We start from the raw sequence: 17,516 nt of genomic DNA on the forward strand, positions 1-17,516 counted from the left end.
CTCTGGTATACCGCTAACTTCCGGGTCATTGGCTTCATATTTTGCAATAACAGATTGAATATATGCAAGGACACGACTTGCATGTGGAGATAAGGTTGGAAGAGTACAACTCAACATATCTCTCGGCTGCAGCCAAGTTGCGAGTAACAGTAAAACGAGGGTATGAAGATGATGATGATGATTAGGCTTTGTTGACAAGCCGGACTGCTTCACGCCTCTTAATCCAATAATTCCGTTGATGTTCAAGGGATGCTTTGATTAATGGGTGTTGATCGGCGGGAAGCCCGGCGAGAACCTTCCCATCATCTTCAATCGTTTGTGTAAGCCATTCTTCGTTGTTGATAAAATTAGGGTTCATTGCCATGTTGTTTCAATTAATGAATTTTAGTAAAGGATGCTTTAATATTTATAGTCACATTTATAAGTTTTTTCAAAACCGTTGGTAATTAATTTAAGGGATATTCTGCATGCATCGGAATTCTAACGGGCCGTAATTATACATGCATCTAGTAATATTTAATTTAATTTTTTTTATTTTTTAAGAACAAACAACAACGGTTATTTACAAACAACCCGTTGTTATAACTTTCCCCCCAAAATTGAGTCACACTTTCCACAACGGGTTTTTATACTTAAAACCGTTGTTAATATTTGTCACAACGGTTTCCTTAAGAAAACCAACCGTTGTTAAAACCTTTTACAACGGACGCTTTAACAACGTCCGCTTTTTTATATAACAACGGTTTTTTACCGTTGTTATAGCTTGTATCTGTAGTAGTGTCATCTCTCCTTGGTCTTTGTGCCGAAAGTAAAGGTAATAAATGACAGCGATGGAGAGGGTGATTATTATAAAAATTCCTAGTTGGAAAAATACGGTTTTAAATCAAAATAATGTAGTCGAAAAGATTTTAGAAAATGACACAAAAGGTTGTTAGTTGACCCGTTTTTAGACCTTAACTCGATCTGAAACCCGTACAAAATTGACCCGTATTTTATCTGACTCGAAAAACACCCGATCCGCATTTGATCTGCACTCGTATTTACCCGTTCCGTAACTTGTCCGTTTAACCAATTAAAGAGGTCTAGACACGAGTACTTTACGATATCTTGCCTGTCTTGTAAGTATATATCTATATGGGTAGAATTACTTGTGTACTGTTGGTATATTAAGAGTTGGAACTTTAAAAAACGCGCGTGTTAAACATCGTCGACACATTTACTAATTATCGTGGAGTATTAACACAACTTTCCAATAATCCCCCCCCCCATAACTCCCCCTTGTCTCTCTCTATAAAATCTTTCTAAAACCAAAAAAGACGGTTTTTCGAAAAAAAATCGTAATTTTATTTATTTGATTAAAATGGTTTAAATCATGTCGCAAAATGACGGTAACAACGATCAAGCTAATAACGAATTGGAAGGGGTATGCTTACGTTTTAAATACAATTCTATTTTATGATTTGTTGTTCGAATTAGAGTAGAACGAATTAGCGATTGTCGATCCCCACGCCCAATACTTATCTTAGACGTAAATTAGTTTTTTTTTTTTAAAAAAAAAAATGTTGAAATGGGCCTGGACAAAAAACATTTACATCCAGACGAAAACGATTTTCGTGAAGACCTAGGTTGGACGAAAATGTTTTTCGTCTGGCCTATTTTCGTGTAATTTTTTTTTTTTATTTTTTTTTAAAAAAAAACTAATTTCTGTCATACAACTATCGTTAAATATATTAATTAAATAATTACCATAATTTCCGTCTTACAAATGTCGTTAAATATATTAATTTCCGTCTTACGTAATTTGCGTCCTAAAAAACTATTTTCGTGTTAAATATCGTTTTTAATTTTTTTAAAATTCTATTTGTTTAATACGTTACGTTTCGAAATTCGTGCAGGATTACTATGAGGATTTCGGTAGCAACGGTGTTGATTACTTGGAACATTTCATTACCAGCAGAGTATTCCCTTCAAGTAAAGAAAGGTTCAATTGGGCATATCAGACCGCACTTGGACTCGGCTTTGCCATTAAAGGAGCAAACAACAAGAGACGGGGTCGGAAAACGGATCTTCGTGTGGGATGCATTAGAGGGCTAACACGGCTTTCCATTGGTGTGATAGCAAATTCAAAATTAAAATTGTTGAAGTACAAGTTGCCCCTCCACAATGGTTACTTTACATGGGTCGAGTCGGAGTTTATAATCATGCTATGGTGGCGTATAACGACGGTGATAGATATTACTCTAAGCTTGATGACGAGGAGTTGGTGTATATCGATGCCCAAGTTAGAGCTCATGTACCACCGGCTATGATTAGTGTGGGATTACATAAGCGGAATCCAGGAAAATCACGACCCACAAGACGACAAATATACAACCTGGCTCAAAAAGCTAGGTTTGAGGAAAGAGAAGAAAAAAACCCGGCACAACAAATGTTAGCACTTGCGGTTCAGCATTACGTGCACTTTTGGGTTACCGATCAGTCGACTAGTAAGCTAACCCACGTGTTTCTGGCTAATCCGGAAACCGTTAAGATGTTTCGATCATACTACTATGTGGTCATCATGGATTCCGCGTACGAGACCAAGACATACAGTCTTGCGCTTATTGAGATGGTTGGGGTTAAACCCGTTGGGAAGAGCTTTGTGATCGCATATGCTTTTGTGAAGTACGAGTCGGATGAGGGATAAGCTTGGGTCTAACGGCCACTGATGGCCCTTCTCAATGATGATGTTCAACCTAATGTCATTGTTACAGATTTCAAAAAAGGGTTGACGAAGGCAATTCCCAATGTTTTTCCGAATTCCTCCTATTTGCTATGTCTTTGGCATATATATGCTGCCGTGGAGACGAGATCACTTGATTTTACTCGTCGTGATGATAATTGGGCTAAGTACATTTCTTCAAGGTTGTTTGGAGCGGTTGTGGGGGCGGGGACCTGAGCTGAGTTTGATGTGGCGTGGGAGAAATTGGCAAAGCAATGGCCACCAGTAGCTGCTTATATTCAGAGTACTTGGATCCCGCACTATAAAAAATGGGCCAAGTATAGAACAAACAAATTAACACATTTTCGAAATACGTCTACATCCCGGGTTGAGTCGGCACAGGCAAATTTGAAGAAATGGTTGAATAGCGCGAAACTGGCACTTGATGGCATATGGGTCCGTTTTTCATTCGTTGATGGAAACGCAACACATGGATATCTGACACTTGTTAGAATTATCTAGATCGAAACGGTTGACGGGGCTTCATCTATTATTCTCCAGATTAGCTTGTAAACTCTCTAAGAATGCTCTCATTCAATTGCGAGAAGTATTTGAAAGAGGCGCCAAGATGACGAAAGACCGCTTGACACTTGATTGCAGTTATGTCTTGACTTCGACACATGGTTTGTTATGTGCTTGTTCACTTCATCCTCTATCTAGAGATGGTTCTCAAGTCCCACTTGATGTCTTACATGAGTTTTGAAGGAAGTTGGAGTACGATGGTAATGACAGAATGCCGGCTACTGGCAAAAATTGAATCGAGGAGTTATTTGATCAAATTTGGATCATTTTCCCGGCAAAGATGACACAAAGCCTGCCAATTGGATCACTTTCAAGCAAGTACCATACAATGGCACTTGGAATGACTAATTCAAGACGACCCACTAACTTTGATAATTCCAAAACGATGGAGTCAATCTTTCGTTGGTATACTATGATTTGTTGAGCATTTGTAGCCATTTTGGTATTGTTTCGGTTGTTGTGAATGGATTGGATTCAGAAATCAGGATTTATAATAGTGAATGAGATGGGTTGTTGTGACTGGAATGGATAGAGTAAGGGTATTTATAAATAGGTTGATAACGGTTATATTTTTGAATTTGGTAACGGTTATATTTTTGAATTTATAACGGTTATAGTTTTGAACTTGATAACAATTATATTTTTGAATTTGATATCGGTTATATTTTTTTACTTTTAACTTAAAATATTAAATTTTTGATGTTGAACTTAAAAATTTAAGTTACTTAACGAAGCGATTAATTTATTACGGAATTATTCATAAAAAGGGTTTAAAAACACTCAGTATAAAAGTCTACAAACATAATAGTCCATAAACGACCCTACTACTCATTACCCTCACTAAGACTACCAACACCATCCACTCTACGCTGAACTCAATCGCCGGGTGTTTGACGAGGACCCGCGCGCTTTCTGTTTTGTTGAGCGTCAATCAATGTGCGTATCATGTTCATCATGTTGCGGAAAAACTTAACCTGTTCTCCGTCATCCAAAATCCTCCCATCCTCGGCAAACTCGTCAAGCAAAGCGTGTGCAGTCTGCAAAATAAAAAAGTAAATGACACATTAGACATGATCGAGAAATTTGTGGTAAAAAAATATAACAAATGAAACAACATACATATAATTAGCTCATTAGTGACATCAACATCGTCACGTGGTAAGAGGGCTAGTCGAGTCGATGATCAGGATCAATGATGAGCGGGTGAGAGATGCCTCGGTACCACTCCTCGTAGTTTGGTGCAGGCTCCTCTGGAAAAGTAACCGGGGTTGATCTATGAGAAAAGTGTACTCGGTGATCCTCCCAACAGACCCATAAATGATCCGCCACCGGCCCGATACGTACGTCGTACCCTATTCCCAAAGCCGGGCGATGCACTGTCCCCTTCATAGTGGGATGCGGAACCACCTGCTTGTACCCAAATTGACGTAAACACCGATCGGGTAGGTACAGCTCGGCTGTGTCCATAAACCGTACACAACCGGAGATAAGGGTACGATGGGTACGACTTCTCCAGAGCCGGACCATACGGCTCCAACCTAATAGAAATAGTAGTAAGACCGTCTAACAGCCTCCGGTAGTCCAGCAACTTCTCCGCAGACTGAGAAAAAGAACCAACAGATCTCCAATAACACACCCGAGGCTGAGTAGGCAAAATATCCAAGGGTGCACCGGGTCTAAAGAGAGGAAAGTACTCATAGATCAATGCTTGCAACAATGACAAGCAACCACCAATAGTCTTCACACTAGCACGTAAAGACACACCAAACTGCCAGTATATGTAGGCTAGTGTAATGACACCCCAAGCATAGGATACTTTACTGTCAGCAACGAAGGGTTACCCCAACACCCATGACAATCAAAAGTCAGACTCCAACAACAAGCCGCCAGGACGAGGCGTCAGGTAGTAGCGAGCTAGCGCGCTTATTCCCCACAGAGCTGGTTACCAGGCTAGATCTATCAGGGAGACCGCCGGAAAGAGGAATAATTCCATGGGGGCTAGTATATCTGACACCTGATGGCTGGCCAGTAACAAGCACTATGGAACCAAGGGTAGGTAACGTCCCCAATAGTAATTTTGCTATCACTAATCAGACACCTGGTGTGGAATTTATTAGTAGAAAGGAAACAGGCTGGCAACCAGGATGCTTATGACAGGGACCCCCCGGTCACCGAGCACCAGAGTCCCATGACGATCTGGCCAGGAGGCAGCATCCAGAATCAGCAGCCTGCCCACGATCCCCGTGTTGTCTATGACAGCATCAAAGATATCCAATATCTAGAAATCAAGGACATGCTTAGCAGGATCCCAAGTATACTTGCTCCCATGGAGAAGGCAACCCCTGACAGTTATGCGGATTCTCCGTTCATAGACACCATATCGTTGGTTACCGTGCCAAAGAGATTCAGTGCCCGTACGATGACACTCTATCACGACACAACAGACCCCTTTGAACATGTTAGCCAGTATAAGCAGAAGATGATGGTGATAACAACAGTTGGACATCTAAAAGAAGCCTGCATGTGTAAAGAATTTGGGTCAACACTGTCCGGAGCTGCCTTGCAATGGTTCGTTGGTTTGCCAAACTGATCCATAACAACCTTCGTTGATTTGGTAAACACGTTCACTCAACAGTTTGCCAGCAGCAGGAAACCTGAGAAGTATACCAGTGATCTCTATAGGGTGGTTCAAGGATGAAAAAATCAGAGATTTTATCATCAAGTTCTACAAAGAAAATGTGGCAATACGAGAATGTGATGTGCCAGCAGTAGTAGAAGCGGTCAAGCAGGGACTCCATCAGGATTCAGACCTGTACAAAGAATTGACCAGGTATCTCTGCCAAACCTTTGAGGATGTTTAAGCCAAGGCAAGAGCAGCGATAAGGTTAGAAGAAGATGTTTTAGCCAGAAGAAGCCTACCAAGTATGGAAAGGACAAGCAAAAAATCTGCGTCAGAAAAGAAGGAAAAAAGACCCAAACCTTACAGTAGGATAATGAATAAGGTTGAAGACAGGGAAGATACTCAGTCACTTCCTAGATTGAGTGAGTATGGATTCACGACAGGAATGGCAGGACTTCTGCGGGCGTTAAGGGAGTTAGGAGACAGGGTGAAGCGGCCGAGGACACCAGCATAAGGGTAGGCGTGGAGAAAGAATAGCAAGAAGAAGTGTAAGTTCCATGATGACATTGGGCATACAACGGAAGACTGCTACCCTCTACGGAGGAAGGTCAAACGCCAGTATAATTTAGGAAACCTGAGCCACCTATTACCACGTGGGGGCAGACAACAGGACAAGGTGGGTTTCACGAGTCAGACTCAGCCTTCAGCACCACCCACCTTCACGATGATAATAAACGTGATAACAGGCGGCCCAGACCTAAGTGGTTTAACATATTCAGCTGCAAAAAGGCACGCCACTGAAGTCAAGGGTAACAGGCTATAGTCCTCTTGCAGGGTTACCCATAACAACCTTCCAGCTGTTATCTTCGACGAGGTGAACATCCATGATAGCCAGGAGCCTTATGACGCGCTAGTCATAACGCTTTCCATGGCAAACTGCACAGTGAAAAAAGTTCGGGTGGATACTTGAAATTCAGTCACCCTGGTCATGCTAGAAACTATAAGAAAGATGGGGATTCTGCGAGAAAGACTTATAGAAAAAGACTATTCCACTGGTGGGATTCAGTGGGGAGACAGCGCATTCACTTGAAGAGATCATAATCCCAACCTATGCAGGTGGAGTCAATAAGCAAGTAAAGTACCTAGTCATTGATGGCCCTTCAACTTAAAATGTCATCCTTGGCAAACCGTGGTTAAACCTGATGAAGGCAGTCCCCTTAACATACCACCTGTATGTAAAGTTCCCCACACTTTGGGGAGTAGAAGAAATACGTGGAGACCAGGAAGAAGCCGGAGGATGTTATAAAAAGGCACTAAAGTGCACAACCAATCCCCCCGTATAGCAATTACGGAAACAGTGCGTCTACGCTGACTATGTTGAACCACCTGCAGACGAATTAGACAAAGTCAGCCTAGACAAGCTGCATCCAGAGAGAACAGTGCTAGTAGGGGTCGAGTGCGTGGAAAACATCAGGCATCTGCTAGTTGATTTCCTTAAAACTAACATGGATTGATTTGCTTGTCCCACGATGACATGGTAGGGATAGATCCATCCATTATAACAAACAAGCTAAGTGTAGATCTTAAATGCCAGCCAGTGCAGCAGAGGAGACAGAAGTTTGCAGCTGAAAGGAATCAAGTTATTACCCAGGAGGTGGACACCCTGCTGGCAGCCGGCAAAATAAGAGAAGTCAAGTACCCAGAATGGCTATCAAATGTGGTGGTGGTGCCTAAGAAGAATGGAAAATGGAGAGTGTGTGGACTTCACAAATCTGAACCAGGCATGCCCAAAAGATTATTTCCCACTGCCACATATTGATGCCATGGTCGATGCTACAGCAGGACACGAGATGCTAACATTCATGGATGCCTGGAGCGGCTACAATTAAATTAAAATGGATCCGGTAGATCAGGAGAAGACAACATTCATGTCAGAGAGGGGAATCTACTGTTACAATGTGATGCTCTTTGGGTTAAAGAACGCAGGATCAACCTACCAAAGGTTGGTGAATAGAATGTTCAAAGAGCAAATAAGGAAGACAATGGAGGTGTACATCGATGACATGGTGGTAAAGTCAAATAAAGCTGATAAACATATGGAGCACCCGGTAGATACCTTTAATACCCTAAGGGAGTACAAGATGAAGCTAAACCCATCCAAGTGTACCTTCGAGGTGTCGTCAGAAAGTTCTTGGGAAAAAAAGTGACCCAGAGGGGAATAGAAGCCATCACAAAATAGATAAAAGCAGTACTCTAGCTGGAGTCACCAGAAAGGCCCAAAGACGTTCAGCGGTTGGCAGGGAAGGTAGCGGCTTTAAGCAGATTCATCCCCAGATCTTTAGACAGGTGCAAGCTGTTCTATGATATTCTGAGGAAGAGCCAGATGTTTGAGTGGATTGAAGAACACGAGAAAGCATTCAGAGAGCTAAAAAGCTACCTAAGGTCCCCACCACTATTGTCAAAACCAGAGTAGGGAGAACCTCTATTCCTGTACCTATCGATCACAGAAGTAACAGTCAGCGCAGTTCTGGTAAGGAAGTAGGACAAGGTACAGCAATCCATTTACTACGTAAGCAAGTCTCTGCTACCTGCAGAGACCAGGTACACATCTCTCGAAAAATTGGTACTAGCACTTGTCACTACATCTTATAAACTGCGCCCCTATTTTGAGTCCCATAGTATACATGTTGTGACTAACTATCCCCTGAAATCAATAATGAGGGAGCCTGAGTTATTAGGACGTATGTCAAAATGGTCTGTACACCTCAGTGGATATGTATAATACCCCCATTTATTTAGGAGCCTTTAGCAAGACATTCGCAGATAAATAAAGGTGTTACCATCTCAGTTGCCTGAGGTAGTAAGAATAAAAGACAAACAATAACCAAAGTACTTTAATACGATAAAATTAAAGTGCCTCAAACGGTTTTATTACAAAAGTTCCAACGAGGTAAATTAAAAGATAAAATTATGTTTTAATACAACTGCAGCGGAAATAATAAAAAATAGTCTCTGAATAAACTAAGTGATCTCTAGACTCTGACGAAGGTCATACGTCCTAAGCTCCCTCTAAGCATCCAACACATCAACAAAGGCTAACTTGTCAATCACTCTACTCCCCAATATTTGGTTTATCATAGGTGTTCACGAATACACGGTCAACCACGAGGTTGAGTAGGAAAACTAAACAAAAATAAATAATATGATAAACCTGCAACAAAAGACAACAACAGGACTCGTGCCAAAGGACCGTCACTCACGGCTCAACCTTGTTCCACAACCGACACATCACAACGCATACACCGTCATATCGCAACCACTGCTTAGGTCCACGGTCACCCCAATGCCACCGTGCCTGGCCGACCACAATCGCGCAGGTCCGCGTCACTTCCACATCCTCATGCATGGCCGTCCAATAATCTCAATCACAATACCAATCCTCTTTCAAGATGCCAATAAACAACAGAGAACCAACCAACAGTGATAGTAGTATGATTATAAGATGCTCAAGACAAAAATTGTAACAATTAACTCATGATGAGATATTTATCATAAAACAATGCAATAACAATTTGTCACATGCCAACAATGTAATAATAATTCATCTTACAATAACCATGTAACAATAATCCATATTATAAGAAATTCATCAAATTCATTAATTTAGCAAACAAGCAAGGTTGAGTAGATATCCTACCTTTAGCAAATCTTCACAATTCAATCAACAATTAAATTAGAAACCCTCTTCCACAAATCCACCACCTAAACAACAATTAAATTGTATACAATTATAAACTATTCTTATTAATTAAATTAAGATGTAAACTACCCAAAAAAATCTCCCAAAAACCGTCCCAAACACGTCCCCCATACACGCTGACCCGACGGTGGTCAACCCGTCGGTCAACGTTCCCACGACAGCGGGTCAAGGTCAACGGTTACGGTCAAAGGGTGTGGGTCAACATCGGTCTTTGGTCAAATGTAAATAATTTATGTTAGGGGATTAGATAACTTACCACAATTAATTAGTGCGAGGTAAAAACTCCGCCTTAAAGTTGTCTCACAAAATTACTCTTCCTCGCAAGTTTTATGTTGAGTTTTTGATGTGGAATAAAAGTGATGGTGAGGCATGAGTTGAGTATTTATATAAATTGGTAGGTGGTAGGAAGGTTCTAGGTAACTGCTTAAATTATTAAACTAATTAAAATATCTAGGTAGTATAGATAACACCCAAACCACATACACCACCCCCCTTCCTCTACCACTCGGTCAACCGTGGTCAATGTACCCGGTTTTATTATTATTATTTTTTTTGCCTTTTACGACAACAATATTATTTATTCACATCTTATAAATTATAAATTATACTCCCTCCTATTCAGGGTTTTCTTCCCTATTTCCATATTCGGTTATTCGGGTTTTCTTCCCTATTTCCTTTTTTGGGTTGATTTGTGTGGTCCAAATTCAATGGCATGTGGGGTAGTGTGTTTTGTGTGGTGCAAATTGATTTCCTTATTTTTTGGTAAAAAGTAAAGGGGAAGAATATAGTGAATAGGAGGGAGTATTTATTAAAATTACGAAGTATTACATTCTTCCCTCCTTAAAAAGAACTTCGTCCCGAAGTTCACCACACTTCACTACCCAGCTAAACAACTAAACGATGACTTCTTAGTAACTTTAGTCAAATTATTTTATCCTTAAGACCAAAATTAAACGCGGTATTATAATCTACCCCCATAAAAGAAAAGGTTACATCCTCGTAACAAACATACCTTAAGCAAATAAATGGGGATACTTCTCTTTTATCTCAGCTTTAGCTTTCCAAGTAGCCTCCTCTACATTATGATTAGACCAAAGAACTTTTACCAACGCAGTCTCGCCATTTCTAGTCTTCCTCACTTTCCTGTCCAATGTCTCCTTAGACACCTCCACATAAGATAAATTCTCATCCATCTCAACTGTCTCAGCTGGTAACACATGAGTAGGATCACTCACATATTTACTCAATTGTGAGACATGAAAAACATTATGAACTCTTGCCAAGGCTGGTGGTAGTGCAAGACGATATGCCACTTCACCAACTCTGTCTAAAATCTCATAAGGCCCAACGTATTTCTGACTTAGTTTCCCTCTCTTGCCATAACGCATCACTCCCTTCATTGGCGATTCTTTAATAATACTTTGTCCCCGACAGCAAACTCAATATCACTTCTCCTTAAGTCAGCAAAACTCTTCTGTCGATCTTGTGCATCTCTCATCTTCTGTCTGATTACATGTACCTGCTCAACCATCTGCTGGATCAATTCCAGCCCCAATGTCATGGCATCAGTGACGTCGTCCCAACAGACTGGACTCCTACACTTCCTTCCATATGAAGCTTCAAAAGGTGCCATACAGATACTAGCATGATAACTGTTATTACAAGAAAACTCTATCAAGTCTATCCTCTCCTCTCAAGATCCCCCAAACCCCATGACACACGCCTTCAACATATCCTCTAAAGTCTGAATAGTCCTCTCAGTCTACCCGTCTGTCGCTGGATGAAACACAGTACTCATCTACAAAGTTGTACCCATACACTCTTGCAGCTCTTGCCAGAACTTTGAAATAAATCTTGAGTCACGATCAGAAACTATATCTTTCGGAATTACATGCAACTTCACAATATTTCTCACATAAGCTTTTAGCCAACTCAGCCTTACTCCAAGTATCTTTCATAGGAATAAAGTGTGCGGTCTTAGTCAGACGATATACTAGCTATCACCCAAATCATATTACTCCCCTTCTGAGTCCGAGGCAAACCAACAATAAAGTCCATAGAAATGCTTTCCCACTTCCATTCAGGCACATCTAAAGACTGTACTTTACCATGTGGTCTCTTATACTCACCTTTCACCCTCTGACAAGTTAGGCATCTTGAGACAAATTCAGCAACCTCCTTCTTCATCCCAGGCCACCAAAATGTTTTCTTCAAATCTTTATATAATTTATCTTCTCCAGGATGCACATAATATGGTGTAATATGTGCTTCAGTCAAAATCTTTCTTTTCAATTCCTCGTCATCAGGTACACACCACCTCCCATCGAACCTCAAACCGTCATCCTCCCACACGGCAAAGCGTGATGCCATGCCATCTGCCATGGCCGTGCACCATCTCTCCACTCTCAGGTCTTCTTTTTGCTTTTCTCTAATCTCAGCATACAATTCTGGCTCAATGGTTAAATCCCCAACTGAATCCCCTTTTCTTATCACACAAATTCCCATTTTCTCTATCTCACCTTGCAACTTCATGCGTGACATAGCTGAACATAAAGCATGAATAAACTTTCTACTTAAAGCATTCGCTACCACATTAGCTTTCCCTTCATGATAAACTATCTCCATATCATAATCTTCAATCAACTCTATCCATCTCCTTTGCCTCATATTAAGCACTTTCTGAGTATAAATACACTTAAGACTCTTGTGATCAAAAAGTACCTTAAAAGTAGCTCCATAAAAATAATGCCTCCACAGTTTTAAGGCGAAAACTACCGCTCCCAGCTCCAGGTTATGCGTCGGATAATTCTCTTCATACGGTTTCAGTTGCCTTGAAGCATAAGCTATCACCTTGCCCCTTTGCATTAGCACACACCCTAACCCATTCTTCGAAGCATCAGTATATATGACGTGACTCCTATTTTCGCACATTTAGTCCCCTAACTAGCCTAGTTCATATGCTTTTTAGTGTGTATTAGGGTCCTTACTTGTCTTTAGCTTCCTTCTATGTGTATTCTATGAGGTTTGGTGTCCTTTGTAAGAGAAGAGAACTAACTTGCCTAGACGGAGTGAAGCGGAGCTAAATTGATGACATCTAACGATCAAGCATCGAAGAGGCGACTAACACTAAAAGCCTAAGTCAATAAAACAAGGAAATGGGCAATGTCAAGGGATCCCCACGACTCCCCAATGATCCCCACGGATTGGGAGGCAGCCAAACAACAAGAAGAAGAAAAGCACTTGAGGACTGGCGTCCCAAAATCGGCCCGGGCGTCCCCAAGCTCTGGACGGGCGTCCCCAAGCCAAGTCGGGCGTCTCCCCATACAGGATGATTGTCTTCGAGTAGAGGTCGAGCGTCCCTTTCCAGGACTTGCAGGGCCTTGGACGTCAATTAAGGGGCCTAATCGTCATTTAAGCCCTTAGTTAACCTAATCCTTGTATCACTATATATATCCTCTTTGTAATAAATTGAGGGTTATGTTCCCTTAGAGTATATTAAGCCCTCTTAGGAGTAGATTAGAGTAGAATTTGCCTTTAATAATTCCACAAATTGCACTTTAATATTTCCTCAATTATTTCTCAAACAATCTTATATTTATCTTTGTACTTGAAGAATTCTTGGGTTTGTATTGGGGAATTGACAACTCTCCACCATTAATCAAAGGTTTCTTCTATTGTTCTTCCATTTTCCTTTGTTCATCTCAAGTTATTTACATTTGGATCTCTTGAGTATGTATTTGAAGACTAAGTGACAAATCTCCATCTTTATTCAAGGATTCTCCTTTATTTATGTTCATCTTTACTATCCAAGTTGGTAACTTTCTTAGTCTCTCTTTATTTACTTCTTAATCTATTGCTTATTATGTTGCTTAATCATCATGTTCACTTGTGTTATGATGTTTGACACCTTTGCTAGCATGTTAATCATGATGTGTAGTGAGTAGTCTTCTAGCTAGCGTTAGTGGGGGATTTGGGGAGTAATTATGGGATAAATCTATGCTTAATGAGTTCACATGAATGCTTGCTTATTGTACTTTCAACTTATGCACATGTTATGTTTGATGAAATGCTTGATTGACAACCTAGCATGATTCTCTTATCTTTTCAACAAGACTTGTAAGATATAAGCTAACTCAAGGCTTGTTAAACCATGCATATAGTTGAATAAGGAGAACCAAGTCGATGTAGGTGTTGTAAAGATGTGACCAACTCGGCTCCGAGACCTAAGTCTTCCTAGGAATTGTAAGACATAAACTAACTCGATTCCAACAATAATAGTTGCTTGCATCTATGTGACTCATTTATGTTATCTTACCATGATTCCCTTATGATCCCATGACACCCTAGTGTCTTTTACCATTTGCCTACATCCTTTCTTTTGTTGCTTGTTTAATTTACCTTTCATTGCTATTTATTGCTTTCATTAGTTTAGAACCATCAACTCAATTCAATTGTGACAAACCTAGTGCAACTACAATTAGATTGAACAATTCAAATACCTGTGGTCATGGGCCACGTCTCGGTCTGCGGACTTGGGGGTCCACCTACCGATCCGCGGTCGCGGGCCACCTGCACGCCCAGTCGATCTGTGGACATGCAACGGTCTTTTTGAAAGCCACGCTCGGCGGCGTAAAAATGCCTTCGACCGGATCGTTTTAGATCGGTCGGTTTCGTCTCGGTAAGGGTCTCGAAACGATTAGAGATGTTCGGAGTCGCCACCAAGCATTTGTGGGATGCCTGGAACCCGTTCGAATTCCACTTTATACCTCGGTCAAATCGAAGCACAAAGCAGCGTTTGACATAGGTACTAAAGATAAGGAAATCGTCCCTCTTTAGCATCCTATCTCTAGAATGACTCTCGTACGCCCTGGATAAGGTCGTCCACTATCCAAAGTTTCTGAGTAAGAGGTGAAGGTACGTATTGGGAAGCCCTTTAATCAGACACCCAATCCCGCCCGCGTTTAGCGGCCTCTACTGATCGATCTTGGTTGGTTGAATGCAAAAGTTGATAAAACGGTTTAAATGCATGAATGCGCATCCAATGATTTAAACCTAACATATGAGAGCTTTCTAAGTAAGTTGATTTAATCCAAGTATCAAGTATAAGATGTCGAGTTGGATTAATGGTTGATTTGCATGCAAGACGTAAATTAAACATCCATTTACCGTATTAGGTTTAGGGTGCATAACATGATCCATTTGTCTTAGTAAGGCATTTTGCAAATATGGTTTGAATAGTCGTCTGATCCGTCCTATATCCGGGTTAACCGGAGTCGGGATCGTCCTAGACTAATGCTGGAAGGGAACAGGCCCTGTACCAGACGGCTGTAAGAGGCGCGAGCCAGCCGGCGGTGTAAGGGGCCTCCCTCTGGTTTTGAAAATGAGAAAGAAAAGGCCTGCTTAAGGCGCGGGTTAGCCAACGGTTGTATGTTGTGTTCTGACTGTTTGGAAAACGTTATAAAACGTGTTGAAAGTGGGTATTTGAACCCGGTTTGATTTTGAAAGGGTCGTTTAGACCGCATTTGTTGATTTGAAGGATTAGGCTCGAATAATCATCATTATTTGATAATATTCGGTGTCGGGTCCGATTTGACAAGCTTGACATGAATAGTTTTGAAAATGGTTATGGACTAATTGATTTGAGTCCATTTTGCATGTAATTAGTCGATATTCATCATCGTACCCGGGTTAAAATCCGGCATGGTATGTAGAACCAAGGATGATTTTGTATTGGTGACTAATATGTTTGTTTGAAAACATGAAGAAATGAAATAAAAGGCTTTAAAATACCTTTTAAATGTCATTAACCAAATATTATCACCGAAACGCGGATTTAACCGTCATGGTATGAAGAACAAAGGGTGAAAATTGCTTTATGGTTAAAACATGTGAAATGAAACAAAAAGGTTTCGAAAATACTTGAAATGGTAAATACCGATTACAAATATGAAAAATAGATTAAGGGAAATGACGAGAACAAACACGGTTGATCTCTGGTCTGAGTACCCCATTTAGGCGCGAGCTTATTGGCGACCTAAAGGGCTTCCGCCTCAGACCAAAAATCAGTTTTGGCTCGTTTATTCCATGTTTTGGTTCATGTTATGCATGTTTTAGCATGTTAAAGTCATGAAACAAATAAAAACATAATAAAAGAGGATTTTTACACCTTCATACTTACATGTTTGGTTATGGCGAGTGACCGACGTAAGTGTAATAACTCGTTTGATCGGAAAAAACTCGGTTTAAAACCGTTTTGGTAAGTAAAAGAGTGTTTTAAAAGTTTAGTGATGGTGTAGTGGTCAAAGTGGTCGGACAAGTGATTTAATGCACGATGACGGTACCAAACAATGTGTAAGGCTCGTATTTACGATCTGTAGGTCGTAAATACGCGTCGGACAGTGACTTAAGAAGTCGAGTCGAGAATTTTAAGGGAGAAAAGAGGGGGCGGACACTCGCGTGAGTCTCAAATGGGTGGCATTTGAGGGGTATTTATAGGAGAATGAGTGGTTGTGTGAGTTTTGAGCGACGTGGCCACCTGGGCTGCTCAAAGAGGCGTGAGCCACGTCGCGGCACTTCGAGTCGTGTTGTCACTATCACAACAAACGCAATCATGATTTGTTCTATCCTAGGTTTTGTAGTCACATGTTTGGTACTTGACCAACATGAATCCGGGAAAACTTAGCATAGAAGGTTTGAGATATTTTTGGTTTTTGTGTTTGACTCGGTTTGACTCGTTGTTGGAGTCGGAATTTGAATTTTTGAGTCGGTTTTTGGTCCGGTGTCGGTTTTGACTCTAGTTAGTGTCGTCGCGACCCCGTCGTCGTGCATTAAACACTCCAGGTATTTTTGAAATGTTTTGAAATGTTTTGTTTTCGAAATCGTTTTAAGTTTTCCGACGTAAAGTTGTACACAAACTGTCGATCAAACGCTGCGATCCCAAAACATGTTGTAATCCGATAATCGTCGGGTGTTTGTTGGAGTCTCAGCAGATACTGGGTATCTACAGAGCCCCCATTTTGACTGAGGCTTGTACAGGGCGAAAATCAAAGTAGAGTCTCCAGGTCAATCGAAGATTACAACCTGAAGACCCAAGCGACGTCGAGGCGGCTCGAGAGGATTCGGGCCAAGGACCTGCCGTCGGGAAGGACGACGCCAAGGCGACTCGAGGGTACGAGTCAAGGACCTGTCGTCGGGAACATTTTAGAGTCTGTCGACTGTCCGTGCGGGTCGTTGAAAGTCCGTTAGACTACGTACAAAGGCTCGCCAGCCATAAGAAGGAGTCATACCTGAGGCATCTTCGGATATGTCCTTGCATGGTTGCGGATAAATGCTCGCCAGCTGTGGTGCGTATGTGAGGAGGGCTCGCCAGCCGCGGCGCGTTGTAAGGCTCGCCAGCCGAGGTAAGGAAATGTACCCGAGGCATCTTCGAGATGTATCCTTGAAAGGGTTGCGGACAAATGCTCGCCAGCTGTGGTGCGTATATGAGGAGGGCTCGCCAGCCGCGATGCGTTGTAAGGCTCGCCAGCCGAGGTAAGGAAATGTACCCAAGGCATCTTCGAGATGTGTCCTTGAAAGGGTGCGAACAAATGGTCGCCAGCTATGGTGCGTACGTGAGGAGGGCTCGCCATCCGCGGCGCGTTGTTAGGCTCGCCAGCCGAGACAAGGAAATGTACCGGAGGCATCTTCGGGATGTGTCCTTGAAAGGGTGCGGACAAATGCTCGCCAGCTATGGTGCGTACGTAAGGAGGGCTCGCCAGCCGCGGCGCGTTGTACGGCTCGCCAGCCGAGGTAAGAAAATGTGCCCGAGGCATCTTCGGGATGTGTCCTTGAAAGGGTGCGGGCAAAGGCTCGCC

The 17,516-nt window shown here is 41.7% G+C and overlaps 2 protein-coding genes and 1 long non-coding RNA gene across 3 annotated transcripts; 1 reads left to right on the plus strand and 2 right to left on the minus strand.

The window, feature by feature from the left end:
* The first annotated feature begins 1,372 nt into the window (after positions 1-1,372).
* On the plus strand, positions 1,373-2,686 carry LOC141647482 (uncharacterized). Its single transcript, XM_074455694.1, has 3 exons — positions 1,373-1,423; positions 1,896-1,981; positions 2,119-2,686. Exons 1-3 carry the CDS (start codon positions 1,373-1,375, stop codon positions 2,684-2,686), a joined length of 705 nt encoding a protein of 234 aa, XP_074311795.1.
* Positions 2,687-8,811: 6,125 nt separating this feature from the next.
* LOC141590437 (uncharacterized) lies at positions 8,812-10,050 on the minus strand. The gene is made up of 2 exons (XR_012520489.1): positions 9,920-10,050; positions 8,812-9,665 (listed from the first exon to the last, which is right to left on the minus strand). It is a non-coding gene; the product is annotated as an uncharacterized LOC141590437 (long non-coding RNA).
* A 626-nt stretch (positions 10,051-10,676) lies between these two features.
* Positions 10,677-11,063, minus strand: LOC141647492 (uncharacterized). The gene has a single exon (XM_074455705.1). The coding sequence runs from the start codon at positions 11,061-11,063 to the stop codon at positions 10,677-10,679; it is 387 nt and encodes a 128-aa protein (XP_074311806.1).
* Positions 11,064-17,516: the final 6,453 nt, after the last annotated feature.

Source organism: Silene latifolia, chromosome 1 (genome assembly GCF_048544455.1).
Source record: "Silene latifolia isolate original U9 population chromosome 1, ASM4854445v1, whole genome shotgun sequence".
Classification (NCBI taxonomy): Eukaryota; Viridiplantae; Streptophyta; class Magnoliopsida; order Caryophyllales; family Caryophyllaceae; genus Silene; species Silene latifolia.

Coding starts and splice junctions, on each gene's coding strand:
- LOC141647482 (XM_074455694.1), top strand. CDS start 1,373: ATGTCGCAAAATGACGGTAACAACGATCAAGCTAATAACGAATTGGAA. Junction 1,424..1,895: donor CTAATAACGAATTGGAAGGG/GTATGCTTACGT, acceptor AAATTCGTGCAG/GATTACTATGAGGATTTCGG. Junction 1,982..2,118: donor TTCCCTTCAAGTAAAGAAAG/GTTCAATTGGGC, acceptor TTGGTGTGATAG/CAAATTCAAAATTAAAATTG.
- LOC141647492 (XM_074455705.1), bottom strand. CDS start 11,063: ATGAAGGGAGTGATGCGTTATGGCAAGAGAGGGAAACTAAGTCAGAAA.